General features: G+C 39.7%; 1 protein-coding gene and 1 long non-coding RNA gene across 2 annotated transcripts; both read right to left on the bottom strand.

The window, feature by feature from the left end:
* Positions 1-2: 2 nt before the first annotated feature.
* Positions 3-1,783, bottom strand: LOC136202215 (rust resistance kinase Lr10-like). The gene is made up of 2 exons (XM_065992717.1): positions 1,620-1,783; positions 3-1,494 (listed from the first exon to the last, which is right to left on the bottom strand). The coding sequence occupies exons 1-2, from the start codon at positions 1,726-1,728 to the stop codon at positions 188-190; spliced, it is 1,416 nt and encodes a 471-aa protein (XP_065848789.1). The 5' UTR covers positions 1,729-1,783; the 3' UTR covers positions 3-187.
* A 1,728-nt stretch (positions 1,784-3,511) lies between these two features.
* Positions 3,512-15,208, bottom strand: LOC136202029 (uncharacterized). Its single transcript, XR_010674267.1, has 3 exons — positions 15,091-15,208; positions 14,878-14,958; positions 3,512-3,899 (listed from the first exon to the last, which is right to left on the bottom strand). It is a non-coding gene; the product is annotated as an uncharacterized lncRNA (long non-coding RNA).
* Between the last annotated feature and the right edge of the window lie 356 nt (positions 15,209-15,564).

The following is a 15,564-nucleotide window of genomic DNA, read 5'->3' as shown; positions in this document are numbered from 1 at the left end:
TGTAAAACGAAATGAAATGCTTTTGTTGAATTGAATTGTTCGGCAAATCTCTAAAATGTCACCAAACATTTGATTACATTCTTTGCTATCATACACAGCTAACAACTGAAATAAACAGGTTTGATGCATTGCTCTTACAAGTGAAGATGATGCTACATGAATCTCAGACATTTACAAAATATCGATATTATATTGTAGCTAACTCGATTTCTGATGTTTCATGCCTAGATTGATGGCGAATTATCTCAGACATGACTCTTTCAAAGCCAGACATGACAGACTCTTCATCGCTTTCGCTGTACATTGTGGACGAGTTTTCAGGTATTGTTTCCAAATCTCGAAATGGGTTTTGAGGTGTTTGCGGTATTTCCATACTTCCTTCCAACATTTTCACCACATCACTCATTAAAGGTCTTGCATCTGGTGAATGTTGAACACAGAGTAGAGCCACAATGCACATTCTATAAGCCTTTGCTTTGTGCTTCTCTTCAATCCCACAAAGTGCAAGCATAACTTCCAATTCATTATTCTTATGCATTTCCCATGTCCATCTCGGAAGCCATTGTCGCGATTCCGTAACTTTTTTGTCAAAGTGTCTTCTTCTTCCAACAATTTCGAACAACAGAATTCCATAGCTGTACACATCGCACTTACGAGTCACCGGGAAATTCCTATGCCATATCTCAGGTGCAGAGTATCCCAAAGTCCCTCTGCCACCACTCATTGTTACCTTACTGTTTTCTTTGTTGCACAACTTTGCGAGTCCGAAATCTGCTACTTTGGGATTCAAATTACCATCAAGTAACACGTTTTCGGGTTTGATATCGTAATGAATGATTGTTTGCTTACACCCCTCGTGCAAATAAGCTATGCCTTTAGCAGTCCCTACTGCAATATCATGCAGTTTACCCCATTCGATTTCTCGATGTTCATCGAACAATAACTTGTTAAGAGATCCATTCTCCATGTACTCATAAACAAGAGCCATCATGGTCGGATCGAAACAAAACCCGTAAAGGGTAACAAGATTGGCATGGTAAGTTCTTCCAATCGTGCTAACTTCCGCCATGAACTGCTCTTCCATTCTCTTAGTATCACCGGAATTATGCGAGGTTAGAACTTTAACAGCAACTGGGATTCCATCCGGTAATATTCCTTTGAAAACAACTCCATAACCACCCGAACCCAATATAGTAGAACACCTTTCCGTCAAGTTTTCGATATCCTCTCGTGAAAACCTGTGGGGCTTTTCTCTTGCCATGTTGCTGAGAAATCTTTCAACTGTCGCAAACTGTGGTTGTTGGCTGTGTATGAAATATGGTTCCGGCGTGACTGATATATGGTGTTCATGTTTCTTCTGTGATGATTGCTGAGAATTGTAGTCAGAGTTTGCAATGCGAGCATATTCCGGAATAGCACCCCCCGCTTTCTTCAAGCAGTTGATAATGGCGTAAACTATAGCTACTGTTGCGATTGTTGATACCACACCAAGAACTGAATAACACAAGTATATATATCAGCATGTGAATTATAACACCGAGACCATAATAGAATTTCTCCACGAAAAATTGTTTAATTAAAATTATAATAAAGATATGGATATGGATACGATGAATTACCGACAGAAACGACCAAAAAATTGGTCATAGTGGAATCAGCTTGTTTACTGAAGTCATCGAACTGAGAATCTGATGATGATTGTGTGAAATAATCATAACTTTTGGACATCTTCAAGCTCTCCTTCAATCAAAACCAGAAGAATCTACATAACTTTTTTTAATCTTTTTCTTCCATTTATTAATAATCAGCATGGAGGAAATTTCATATTAACGCGTCATTCTTCTTTCCAAGTCAACCACGGCATTTCCGTTGACTATTCTAAGTCCTACACAAGAATTTATTAGCTACTAACATGCATTCAGAAATACTTTAATAACAATTTTTTTACTACAAGAAAAGGTTAATAACAAATTTTTCATTAAAAATGAGTTTATTTATTTATTGGAGAAATGCGTAAGACTCTGAGTTAACAAGGTTGCAAAGGGTTTTACCTACTCTCTGCTGTTGGAAAAAGCTGCTATTCTACAAAGCACTAATTCGCTAAAAAGTGCTCCCCCTTTCCTCCCCTGTTTAGTGTTTCAAACCGGGAATGCCAAAATCACTTTTAATCCCCTGTTTCTTCATCCATCCGATGGTGCTAACTCTATTATTGTGGATAAAGTTCAAGGATCTGGAGACTACAGAGCTTGGTGAAGAACGATGGAAATAAATCTTGCATCAAAACGCAAGCTTGAATTTGTAACCGGTTCAGTGAAGAAAGAAACTGAAGATGAGACTAAAGCTGAGATGTAGGACACTTGCAATAACATGGTAATAGCATGGATAACTCACAATGTTTCTCCTACTATTAAGAAGTTTATTATGTTTATGAACTCTGCAAATGAGATTCGGATCAATATGGAAAAACGTTTTCCCGTTACAAACGGATCAAGAAAGTATAAAATAAGCAGAGAGTTATTTGAAGAAAAACAGAACAATATGAGTATAAATGAGTATTATACTGCTATGAAAACCTTGTGGGAAGAATTAGAGTTTATGAATTTATTTGCAGCACTGGATTCATCCTGCTCTAGTAAAAAATGCATGATATAGTTAAGGACTTTAATGATATTGTTTCATAGTTTTAAGTTGTTTCAATTATATTGTTGTTGTTGAAATGTTTTTTTTTTCTTTTTTTTTTTGACACATTTGAAGGATATAGGTTACAAATATACATAATTTCTATATTAAATCATTTTATATTATTATTTTTAAATAGTATAAGACATATTTTAATTGCATTATATATAAGAAAGGGTTAAGGTGCAAAAATACCCCTAACGTCTAAAATGGTACAATTTTACCCCTAACGTTGGAAGCCAAGAGCAATTTTACCCCTAACGTTGATAAATTGGGTCAATTTCAGACACTATTATAAAACATAGATATTTTTGTTCCTTATTCTACACAAATTGCATAACAATTCGTTCTAAAAAAAGGATTTCATGTTTTTTATAATTTAATAATAGAATTGGAGATTAATATTTATAAATTCGGTGAATTTTATGAATTTTTTTTTGTCAAATTCGTACAAAAAAGACAGTATATTTTTTATTATTTTATTATTTTTCACATCCCAACATATGTTTGTGATTTGTTACTGATAAAATGACGCACGTATGAAATGTAAATGACAAGATTCATGTCTGAGAAGACAATTTGATGAATTATTTTTCAAATTGACCCAATTTATCAATGTTAGGGGTAAAATTGCCCTTGGCTTCCAACGTTAGGGGTAAAATTGCACCATTTTAGACGTTAGGGGTAAAATTGCTCCTGACCCAAAACGTTAGGGGTATTTTTGCACCTTAACCCTATAAGAAAATATAAAAATATAAATCTGATCAATTCACGATTAATCCCCGACTAACCCATAGGGGCTCTGATCGCCCGACTAGCGCCTAGTGTTTTTTACAACGCTAATATTAAATCACAAAAAATGTAATGTGTTTAGAACTAACTGATATGTAACTGGTGTAGAATAATGAAAAAATATGTTTGCCAATGACACGACCCATCCCACGGACCGTGACCGGCGCTAGGGAACGGGTAAGCTTAAGCTACCGGAACCCGTAGCAAGCCTAAATTAACTTAGCTAATCAATTACATAAATTCATTTTTTGATAAAATATTTAAAAGTATTAAACATTAAGTCATTGCCCAATATAATTTAATAAATACTCGTATATCTGGTAATGCGGTCTAGAATTAGAATTTTATATTAGCTAGAAGGATTATATAAATAAAGATAAGTGTGCCGCCCGGAAGAAGATATTGGGCTGCAAGAGACTTCTAGTCACCTGAAAAATTAAAGGAGTCAAACATCCCATAGTGAATTAATTATATGCAATGCATGAGTAATTTAACATTTATGTCACACACAATAATAATAATTATATATATAATATAAGTAGGCACACAATATGCTTTTCATAAAATTGTCTTGTAATAAATAGATAAGTGGTTTAATACGTGTGTTGGACCCTAAACCTCAATACCCGATCTAATAATCCACCAATAATCACCATTTCACTCATATCCAATAACTGGGGGACCGAGAATAACTCAACCGACCACACGCCCAGTTAGCTGGAGGACCGAGAATAACTCAACCAATTCCGTACCCAGCCTCACTTAAATCTAAAATCCACATATCATATAGCCCGAGAATATCTCAACCGAGCTTATCCATATATCACAACATTCACAATACTAGTATCATCAATATCCAATAACCCGATAGTACCTGTGCGCACAAGGTCCTGATGCCGCTCACCAGGAAGCATGTCCATAACACGTATTTATCCACAAATAATTACGTATAAATTATTATAAACAATAAGACACTTTTATAAGTAAAAATAATACTTTACTTGAAATATCATGAAATCATTTATTATGAATGCAAATGCTAAATTAAAAATGCAAAACATATAATTAACTCACAAATTGCTTCTAGCCGACTGATAGGGGTATTTTACCCCTATCTTTTAGCGTGATTTACGGGTTAGTTTTAGAAGAAATAAATAAGTTTAATTACAAAAATAGAGTGTTTTGAATAAAATAACGAAATAATAATAAACCCCGTACTTTCGGTTAATTTCCTTGTTTTTGATTAGTTTAAGAAATAAAAATATCAAGCTAACTCGGCCCTCAAGAATTGTATTTCAGGTACAAGGAAGAAGCAAAATCCATACCTACACGCGGGGCGTATCATCCCATACGCGGGGCGTGAAACATGCTGTCAGACATAATTGCCTTATCCGCGGACACCACGTAGAATTGACTCAGCATACGCGAGGCGTATGCCATCTCACGCAAGGCGTATGACACATGTCGGAAATGATTAGCCTAATCCTGAAAAGTCAGACTGCATGGTCTCCCTGAGTCAACGGTCTATACGCAGGGCGTACCACCTTACACGCGAGGCGTGTAAGGGAGTTCTTCAATGAAAAAAGTCCAGAGACTCATTTACGCGGGGCGTACTTCAAGCTACGCACGACGTATAGAGACCAAATGAAGCAATAAAAGATCAGAGCCTCAAACACGCCACGCGCATCACAGTCTACGCGAGACGTGTTTGAGACAACAGGACATGAAATTGGTCCACATGCAGAAGATTTCTGACGGAATGGGCATTTACACGAGGCGTACCACACCATACGCGGGGCGTATTATGGGATTTCTGCACAAATAATGTTGCTCCATGCTTGTACCTTGCAAAATTACAATTTTGCCCTAGCTTGATGTGTATAAATAGGCAGCTCTTGATCCACAACAGATATACCATATTGTAGAGAGAGCAAAAACTATACTTGTTTTGAGTGTTGTAGTTTAGATTTGTGTTTAGGCTTTGTGTAACCAAACTCTTCCATCTCGAGAGCTTGTCTGTTGCTCCCGACATTTCATCAAAGTCCCGCTCCATCTCCGCACACCAAGCTCGAGAGCTCCACCATTCAAGTCCTTAGAGACGGCTTTTGAATCCGGTTAGCTAGTTCCGAGGGTGGATTCTTCCCTTTATACTTGCTAATTAGCTTGATCTCATCCTATGTATTAGGCTTGTTTGTAATCTATATTTACACTTTCCATATTTATAATTTATGATTCATAATCTTCTTTTCTATATATGTGTTGATGTTTGTTACTTGTTTTGATATTTATAATTGATTGTTGTGTAGGAGAACGCGATTTTCGACGCCATTCGGGCTATTTTTAGGGATTCATATAAGTGTTGCCTTACCGGAAGTGACAAACCGGAAACCGTAGGAATTGACAAGCCACAGAACTTACGGGCCCTAATTTCTGGTCCCAAGCATTAGACACGCCTTGACTAGGAACCACGTAGTCTAAGTACTTCACGGATCAGTTACTCTACACGTAGTCATCTTTGCAAGAGGAAACCATTAACTGTATAAACATTAGAAGTCATTATTTATCATAATTATAACTTATCGCATCCATCTCGCTTCATAGAGTTTCGTTACATAAATTCGCCTCACACGTAGTTAGGAATAGTTTGTAGTTGGTTACCACATCAACCCCAAAGTATTCACCGCTTAAATAACGTATAAAACCGAGTTGTTTAATACTTGCAGCTATAAATCCCGTGGATTCGATACCCGGTCTTAACCGGATTATTACTTGATACGACGGGGTACACTTGCCCCTAAGTAGTGACATCTAGTAGATACAAAGCACTTAGAAAGACCACATCCATAGTCATAGCGCAATCATCGTAATATACATTTCATCGTTGAAAAGAACACTACTAGACGGCATGCATCAAGTTTTTGGCGCCGTTGCCGGGGATTTATAACAGCTTGCAATATTAGACAAAAACGTTTTATTGTTAGTTTAAGCATTCTTTTTGTATAAATTGTTTATATATACTTTTACTAACATTATTCTTTCTTGTTGATATTATATTTTATTTCACTTATTTTATGCCTACCCGATCTCGGAGTGATTCTCTTATTCCTATTGATCTCGAAATTGAACGTACTCTTTGTAGGATTCGTAAAGAGAAAATGGCAAACCCCAACGCTGAGGTCAACCAACCCGAAGGAAACCAAAGGCCACACGTGAACAACATTCGCGGGGGCAACGACACACGTTCGATGATGGAGATCCTTGCTCCGCACCGTCCCCAAAACCGTAACGGAATTGCCGCCCCCACAAATACCGGCCAACACGTATGAGATAAAGACCGGCATGATCCAGCTGATCCAATAATACGGTCAATTCGAAGGGGAACTCCACGAGAACCCTAACGAACATCTTGATAAATTCCTTATGTGTGCCGACACCTCTCGGCAAAATGGTGTTCCCGTTGAGGCTGTTAGACTAAAGCTGTTTCCTTTTTCTTTGACAGGGCAAGCGTTGGAATGGCTACACTCTTTGGAGGTGGGATCCATCACGTCATGGGAGGAGCTCGAGAAGGAGTTCCTTTCCTACTATTTTCCGCCGTCCAAAACAGTCAAGTTACGGACCGATATCACGTCCTTTAGGCAGTTGGAATGCGAGGCCCTTCATGCAGCTTGGGCTAGGTTCCGGAAGTTGCTCCGAAACTGCCCCCACCATGACATCCCGAAGCACGACTTGGTAAGCACTTTTTACCACGGGTTAACCCCCACTAACCGTGCGACTGTTGATTCCGCTGCAGGTGGGGATCTATTTCGGAAGTCAGCTAATGAGGCCTACGAGCTCATTCATGAGCTCACGAGGAAAAGCGTGCAATGGCAAGAGGATCAGCTTGCCGGCCCGTCGCGACACCAAATGTTCGTTGTGGAGAAAGAGGCTCCAAAAAGCTCCATAGCAGAAATGCATAAGAAAATTGACTCATTAATTGCCCAGCTAAGCCTCAACAAAAGTGCACAGGTCCTGATGTGCAATCACCGTGGTGGAGACCACGACGGATTCAACTGCCAAGCCGGTAGCCCTTTCGCCGGCGACATCGAGAGTGTAAGTTACGTAGGAGGAAATCCAAGGTATAATCCTAATCCGAACTCCTATCACCACCACAGTAATAATAACAACGGTTGGCGGCCTCGATACCAACACCCGAACTTGTCATATGGCAATAATAATAACGTGTTGAGGCCCCCATCCGGCTTTGAGCAAGAATATCGGGAAAACGGGCTCGGGCAATCACAAGCCGCGCCCGGTAATCGGAATGCTCCACCTCCCAACAATGTACACGACCAATCGGTCACGTCTTTGTTGAAGGATATATTAACCCGTCTTTCCGATAGCGAGGTGTTTTGCAGGGATCTTAGCCGCCAAGTAGCCCATCTGAACCGTCAACAACAAGAAAGGCCACTAGGAACCCTACCGGCGAACACCGAACAAAATCCGCGAGGAAAAAATCGGGAATCCGGACAGGCGATAACGCTCATGAATAATGGAGGTTCGGACCCGTCAAGTTCCAACTCGGGCAACTTACATTGAGCCGCCGCACGAGAAAGTCGAGCTACTTCGACTCTAAACGTAGCATCGGTTTGAATTTCTCGAACCACTTGTTTATATGTACTATAAATGTTTTTCAACTTATTTTCATCTTTGTTTGTCCCTACTTCTATAACCACTTTTTTTCGTATGCTATTGTTAGTTTCCATCATCTCGTCATTTTCCTTTGTAGCTATCATTTTATTTTACTCTCATTTTTATTTTTATTTTTATTTTCATTTTATTTTTATCCTTTTGCATAAATAAAAAGAAAACCAAATCCCTTTTTTATCCAAAAATTTGAGGACACGCGGGGCGTACACACCTTTACGCCCCGCGCATTCGTATATCTGTCCATTTTTCGCAATAAAAGACACACTACGCAGGGCGTACCCACGTGCACGTCCCGCATACCCCTCCCCCTTCGTCTAAATAACGCCACGTGGGGATACGCGGGATGTACCCTAGGGCACGCCTCGCGTACCCTCGGGGAGTTGTGAATCACAACTCCCCATGGCAGCTTTTTCTTCCAACTCCCCATCACTCCTCTTCCCCAAAAATCTCTTCCACTTCTCCACTCCACCTCTTATTCCCTCCAATCAACCTCCATCTTTTCAAATTCCAATTTTCAACCTCCCTCCACAATAAATTTTGCATTAACTACCATCTTAATTCCAATTTAAAACACATAAAAATATTAATTAAACATAAAAACCATAAAAAAATTAATACCTCATTAATAACATCATACATTAAAACTTAAAAAAAAAAATTAAATACCCTCACAAAACCGAAAAGATGTGTCAAACTCCGCCTTTTTACGCGCGGCGTACCCCACCGTGCGCCCCGCGTCTCTACCATTTTCTTCATAAAAAACGGGCAGGAGGAGCATTACGCGAGGCGTACTTCCCCACACGCCCTGCGTATCGTGCCAATTTTGCGATAAATAAAGTTCAGGAGAGGGAATACGCGTGGCGTGGCCCCTTCACGCCGCGCGTACTCCCCCTAGGGATCCGAGTTTCGCTTGGATCCCCCCTCATTTCCTATATATAATCACCCTTCTCTTCTCCTTCTTCCTCACAACTATCTCAACTTTCTCACAACCTTCTTCCACCCTCTCTCAATCCCTCACATCACACCATGGTTAGGCGAAAGAACACCGCCGATATGCGTCCCCCTCGGGCCACTCGTGCCCGTACCGACCGTACCCAAAACCGATCATCTCCACCTCCCGAACGGGAGGGAACACCCCCACTCACACGGCAATACCGGGCCCCTTTTCATCTCCTAACCGAGGAGGAGGCCAAAAGGTACGAAGACCTTGGTGCGGCCACGGTCCAAGAGCTTCCATTCATCCCGGATAGCGTGCTTGATCAACATGATCTCGGCACCCCCTTTGAAGCTCGCCTCCGCGCCCTCAGGTGGCATGACATCTATAATAAGCAATACCATGTGTACCCGTCCTTGGTAATTGAATTCTTCACCACCCTCACCTCCAACGGGGTGCCCGGTGTCGCGCTTTTCAACTTCTGCCTCCTAAACCGCCCTTTCACCATTGACACCCAATGGTTTCGCACCCACTTCACTCACCAAATGGAGCCTAGTGTTGCCCATTTGTCCGAGGGTGTCTCCGCTCACACGTTTTGGACCTCCATCACTGGGTCCGATGACTACCACATATCCAACCTCCGCCCGGCTTGTATTCATGACCCCATTCTCCAGCTCCTTCACTGATTCATCTCCTTCTACTTCACGGGGAAATCCGAGTCCACCAAAGTTAACAAGCATGAACTGTTGGCTCTCTACTATTGTGTCAACGGGCTCACTTATGACCTCGCCTACCATGTGGTCGTCCACCTCCACGCCACACCCATCTAGAAACGGGCTAAGCTCGGGTTTGGCCACCTCATCACCATCTTCGCCCTCACCACTTTCGGCACAGGCGCCATTGAGCACCTACCACGCCTTATGCCTCGGCCATTGGACAAGAACGCCTTTCAATCTTTAAACCGTTCTACCTCTGGTCCGGGTGAGACTTCGGGGGCGGCCCACTCCAACGAGGGCGGTTCGGACTCGGATATGGGTCTCAATTTCAGTCCTCCACCCCTCCACGACTTCAACACTCTTTATGCTCGGTTGGATATTTTGGAGGATAACCAACGTCGTGATTGGGCCCATTTCGACTCCTGCTTCGACGCCCTAGATGCTCGCCTCGATGCCTCCGAGGCTCAAAGGCAAGCGGATAGGGCTAACTTTGATGCATTCACCAACGCCTTCTACACCCACTTCAACATCCATGGCAATCCGCCTCCACCACAACCATAGTACCCTTCTTCTTTATTTTGTATTTTCTTCTTTGTGTTTATTTTAGTTTGTGTCGTTAGTTGTTTCTTGTTTTCTTGTAATTCCCTTTTCCTTTAATATATTTTTCACTTTCCTTATGATTCGTGTTTCGTCGGTTTATTTTCATGGTTGTTTATTTTTGCACGTTTAATAACACTCACGCCGGGCGTACCCCCTGGTACGCCCCGCGTGCCCTTTATTTTCTTGCACAAAATACTCAGAAACTCCAATACGCATGGCGTCCCTCATCCTGCGCCCCGCGTGTTTGAGCCTCTGCCCAAAAATAACATAACACGCAACGTCTACGCAAGGCGCCCCTTTGGGCACGCCTCGCGTAGCAGTTGACCCCCAAGGGTCTCACTTTTAATTCACCATTTGTTTTTGTTTTTGTTTTTGTTTTTCTTTTTGCGACGTCCTTGGAATAGACGTCATTTTAATAACGCGGAGGGCCGTACAACCCTGCACTTTTAGTTTGTTTTGCACTAACAAAAACAAAAATAAAAATCAAATAAACAAACAAATAATTAAACTAATTTATCGATTCTTAAATTTTTCCCGACACACTAACCTCCTTCGGAACTAATCTAAATGTTCAGTTATTTGTCCTTAAATATAAATACCGTCAGAGCACAAAGGATCGGTTTTAATAAGAAATTTTAGTCTTAATTTTAAAGTTGTAGAATTTATATAAAGACTAGGTGATACTAAACAAAAGCATTGAGTCCTAACCCACATGTCATCTCCATAATGAAACTTAAAAAGGCAATAAAGACGGGATGTTCGAGAGTCTAGCAAAGACTCGATAGTACACAATTTAAACCCGAATCTTTGTGAGATATTTTTGAGCCTAAAAGAGTTCGTACAAGAACTCTATTTCTTTCACAATTTTCGAGAGCTTTGACTTCACTCGACTCATAGAGTTTGCATCTAATACCGGATCAAGTACACCTATTTTGGTTAAAATAGCAATAGATGATAAAACGAACTCACTTAGTCTAATTCTTTTCCTAATTTATTTTTCTCGTTTTTATCAACCTATAGGAAACCCCTTTTGAGCCTATTAACCGACTTTTTGTTGTTAACACCCCTTTTAACATTTAACCCTTTTTCCTCTAGATTAAATACCAATAAAATCAATTCGCACCCGAAACAAGCCAAGGCCTTGACAAATAAGCACCAAAAGTCCCCGAAGTCGTTTTTGTGCCGCTCTCAAAGCAAAAAGAAAAATAATAAAGAGCAAAAAGGCATTTTCAAGCTCCACCCGAGCAATTTCGGGTATATTTTATAAACTCGCTAAGGCCCAAAATAAGAATACGGTGCGATCATTAAAACGGTATTTAAACTTGAGTTTCCAAAAACTAACCACCAAAAAGCCACCCACATTACAACCCCCCTCCGGGTTCGTTTTTAATATTGCCAAGACCATAACATAGGAGGAAAAACCCGGATAAAAATGCAAACTCAACGTGATCTCGAGTAAGTGCAAAGAAGAGTGCTAAAACACCGACCCACCAAAGTTTGAGCGTAAGAGTGAAATCCCTTGGTGAGGTACTATCGGGTTCTCAAAAGATAATCAACCCCCGTTATTATTGCCTATTAATTTTAATTATGGAGGTTTCAAACAAGTTTTGGTCGCTTGATTGTTTGCGTAGGTACTCGCCGAAAACTTTGCATAAAACTTTAACTTTGAAATCACGCACTTGGTAAAACCAATCGTCGGTTTGTTTCTTAATAATCTCAATCCCTTGTCTTTCGATTTCTTTTACTTGAGGACAAGTAAAACTTTAAAGTCCGAGGAGGTTTGATAGGGGTATTTTACCCCTATCTTTTAGCGTGATTTACGGGTTAGTTTTAGAAGAAATAAATAAGTTTAATTACAAAAATAGAGTGTTTTGAATAAAATAACGAAATAATAATAAACCCCGTACTTTCGGTTAATTTCCTTGTTTTTGATTAGTTTAAGAAATAAAAACGTCAAGCTAACTCGGCCCTCAAGAATTGTATTTCAGGTACAAGGAAGAAGCAAAATCCATACCTACACGCGGGGCGTATCATCCCATACGCGGGGCGTGAAACATGCTGTCAGACATAATTGCCTTATCCGCAGACACCACGTAGAATTGACTCAGCATACGCGAGGCGTATGCCATCTCACGCAAGGCGTATGACACATGTCGGAAATGATTGGCCTAATCCTGAAAAGTCAGACTGCATGGTCTCCCTGAGTCAACGGTCTATACGCAGGGTGTACCACCTTACACGCGAGGCGTGTAAGGGATTTCTTCAATGAAAAAAAGTCCAGAGACTCATTTACGCGGGGCGTACTTCAAGCTACGCACGGCGTATAGAGACTAAATGAAGCAATAAAAGATCAGAGCCTCAAACACGCCACGCGCATCCCAGCCTACGCGGGACGTGTTTGAGACAACGGGACATGAAATTGGTCCACATGCAGAAGATTTCTGACGGAATGCGCATTTATGCGAGGCGTACCACACCATACGCGGGGCGTATTATGGGATTTCTGCACAAATAATGTTGCTCCATGCTTGTACCTTGCAAAATTACAATTTTGCCCTAGCTTGATGTGTATAAATAGGCAGCTCTTGATCCACAACAGATATACCATATTGTAGAGAGAGCAAAAACTATACTTGTTTTGAGTGTTGTAGTTTAGATTTGTGTTTAGGCTTGGTGTAACCAAACTCTTCCATCTCGAGAGCTTGTCCGTTGCTCCCGACATTTCATCAAAGTCCCGCTCCATCTCCGCACACCAAGCTCGAGAGCTCCACCATTTAAGTCCTTAGAGACGGCTTTTGAGTCCGGTTAGCTAGTTCCGAGGGTGGATTCTTCCCTTTATACTTGCTAATTAGCTTGATCTCATCCTATGTACTAGGCTTGTTTGTAATCCATATTTACACTTTCCATATTTATAATTTATGATTCATAATCTTCTTTTCTATATATGTGTTGATGTTTGTTACTTGTTTTGATATTTATAATTGATTGTTGTGTAGGAGAACGCGATTTCCGACGCCATTCGGGCTATTTTTAGGGATTCATATAGGTGTTGCCTTACCGGAAGTGACAAACCGGAAACCGTAGGAATTGACAAGCCACGGAACTTACGGGCCCTAATTTCTGGTCCCAAGCATTAGACACGCCTTGACTAGGAACCACGTAGTCTAAGTACTTCACGGATCGTACACGTAGTCGTCTTTGCAAGAGGAAACCATTAACCGTATAAACATTAGAAGTCATTATTTATCATAATTATAACTTATCGCATCCATCTCGCTTCATAGAGTTTCGTTACATAAATTCGCCTCACACGTAGTTAGGAATAATTTGTAGTTGGTTACCACATCAACCCCAAAGTATTCACCGCTTAAATAACGTGTAAAACCGAGTTGTTTAATACTTGCAGCTATAAATCCCGTGGATTCGATACCCGGTTTTAACCGGATTATTACTTGATACGACGGGGTACACTTGCCCCTAAGTAGTGACATCTAGTAGATACAAAGCACTTAGAAAGACCACATCTATAGTCATAGCGCAATCATCGTAATATACATTTCATCGTTAAAAAGAACACTACTAGACGACACGCATCACCGACTGTCCTAATTTTCAGGTACTGCTGCTCCTCCTACCAGTTGAGTATCTAAAAAATATAATGTTATTTTTAGAATTTATATACGTTTAGGGAAATATTAAAATTTATTTTGTCTCCTTTTACAGACTGTCTACCGAAAATTCGGCAGAGTCTCCCCTATAAAACGAACATCCTCCTAGTAATAACTAGGGTCAACTCTGCAATAAAATACACTTCTATATTCAAAATATCCAAAGTCCAAACCGGTACTCCATAGACTGCAATTATCAACCCGGTTGGACATCAATCATCCGACAGTTCCATAACTGTCAGTAATTCCAATACTTTACTTCCAAAATTACTCATAATCAAATAACATATAAACATATATACTTATAATCCATTTTCATAATATCTATATCAACCACATTAGCTAACCAATAATCTTAAGAGCATAATTAATTAATTATGCTTAGTCCAATCTCCCTTCAACCTTTATTTTTAAAATTATATATTCTGAAATTTATTTAAATAAGGATCCAAAAATCATTTTTAACCCAACTTAATTTATTTTTTTTAATTTCACCCAACTATATACTTTCGTAATTTATAGGGACTAAACGGTAAGGAATTTGGCCAAAGTCCAAGAATTAATGTTGCTCCAAATAACATTTAGAACATTATGAAATTAACCAACTATTTTTTTCTGAACTTATTTCGTATGTCACCGGAAAATATCATCGGTGTTCGGGATCCGCCTATCGGAAAAATTAAAGTTGATTGTTTTGAGAAATTAATTATACCACTTTGTTCCTTATGATTCCAGGAGTCTAGAATCACTCTCAAAACACCCAAAATCAACCGGAAAATTAAACTTTGGTTAGATTTCTTACTTTTTCCGGTGGAGCTCCGATTACACCTCAAAACTCCTTGCATGCATCAAAATCTAATGTACCCATAGGTAAATCGATCCCCTGAGTTCATTTTTGGTGTTAGAATTGCAAAATAATGAACATAGGACCGAGAAATAGAGAGAATAGCAAAAGTGACGAATTTTCTCTCTCTAAACGATTTTTAAAAACTCAAAATCTCACAATAAAACTTACATGTACTTGTAGCTGGAGTTGAGAGCTTCGTTTCGGTATAAAGAACGCCAAAAACGGTGAAGAGATGAGGGAGAACAAGGTAGAAAAAGGTTGTTTTTGTTTTTGATGAAAGGAGGAAGAGAAGAAGCTTAACCTTGAAATGGAGTCGGGTATACAGCTCCTTAATGTAATCAATTTTAGCCAAATTCCCATATTAGTCCCTACATTTATATTATCTTTTAAATTTTTTCTCAAAAGTAATTATATTTTAGCCTTAACTCCTTCTAACTAATTCATTTTGGCAAATAGCTTAAATATATATAATTTGGGGTATTACAGCCAACTATCAATATTAAGAGTAAAGTTGATTTTGTTTGTCAACTTTAGAGATAAAATTGCACTATTTTAAATATTAGAGGTAAAATTGCTTCTAGCTATCAACGTTAGAGGTACCTTTACATCTTCTCTCGTTTAAAATTTCAATTTTTAAATATA

The sequence above is a fragment of the Euphorbia lathyris genome, chromosome 8, assembly GCF_963576675.1.
Source record: "Euphorbia lathyris chromosome 8, ddEupLath1.1, whole genome shotgun sequence".
NCBI lineage: Eukaryota > Viridiplantae > Streptophyta > Magnoliopsida > Malpighiales > Euphorbiaceae > Euphorbia > Euphorbia lathyris.
This window is presented reverse-complemented; position numbering and strand designations above follow the sequence as displayed.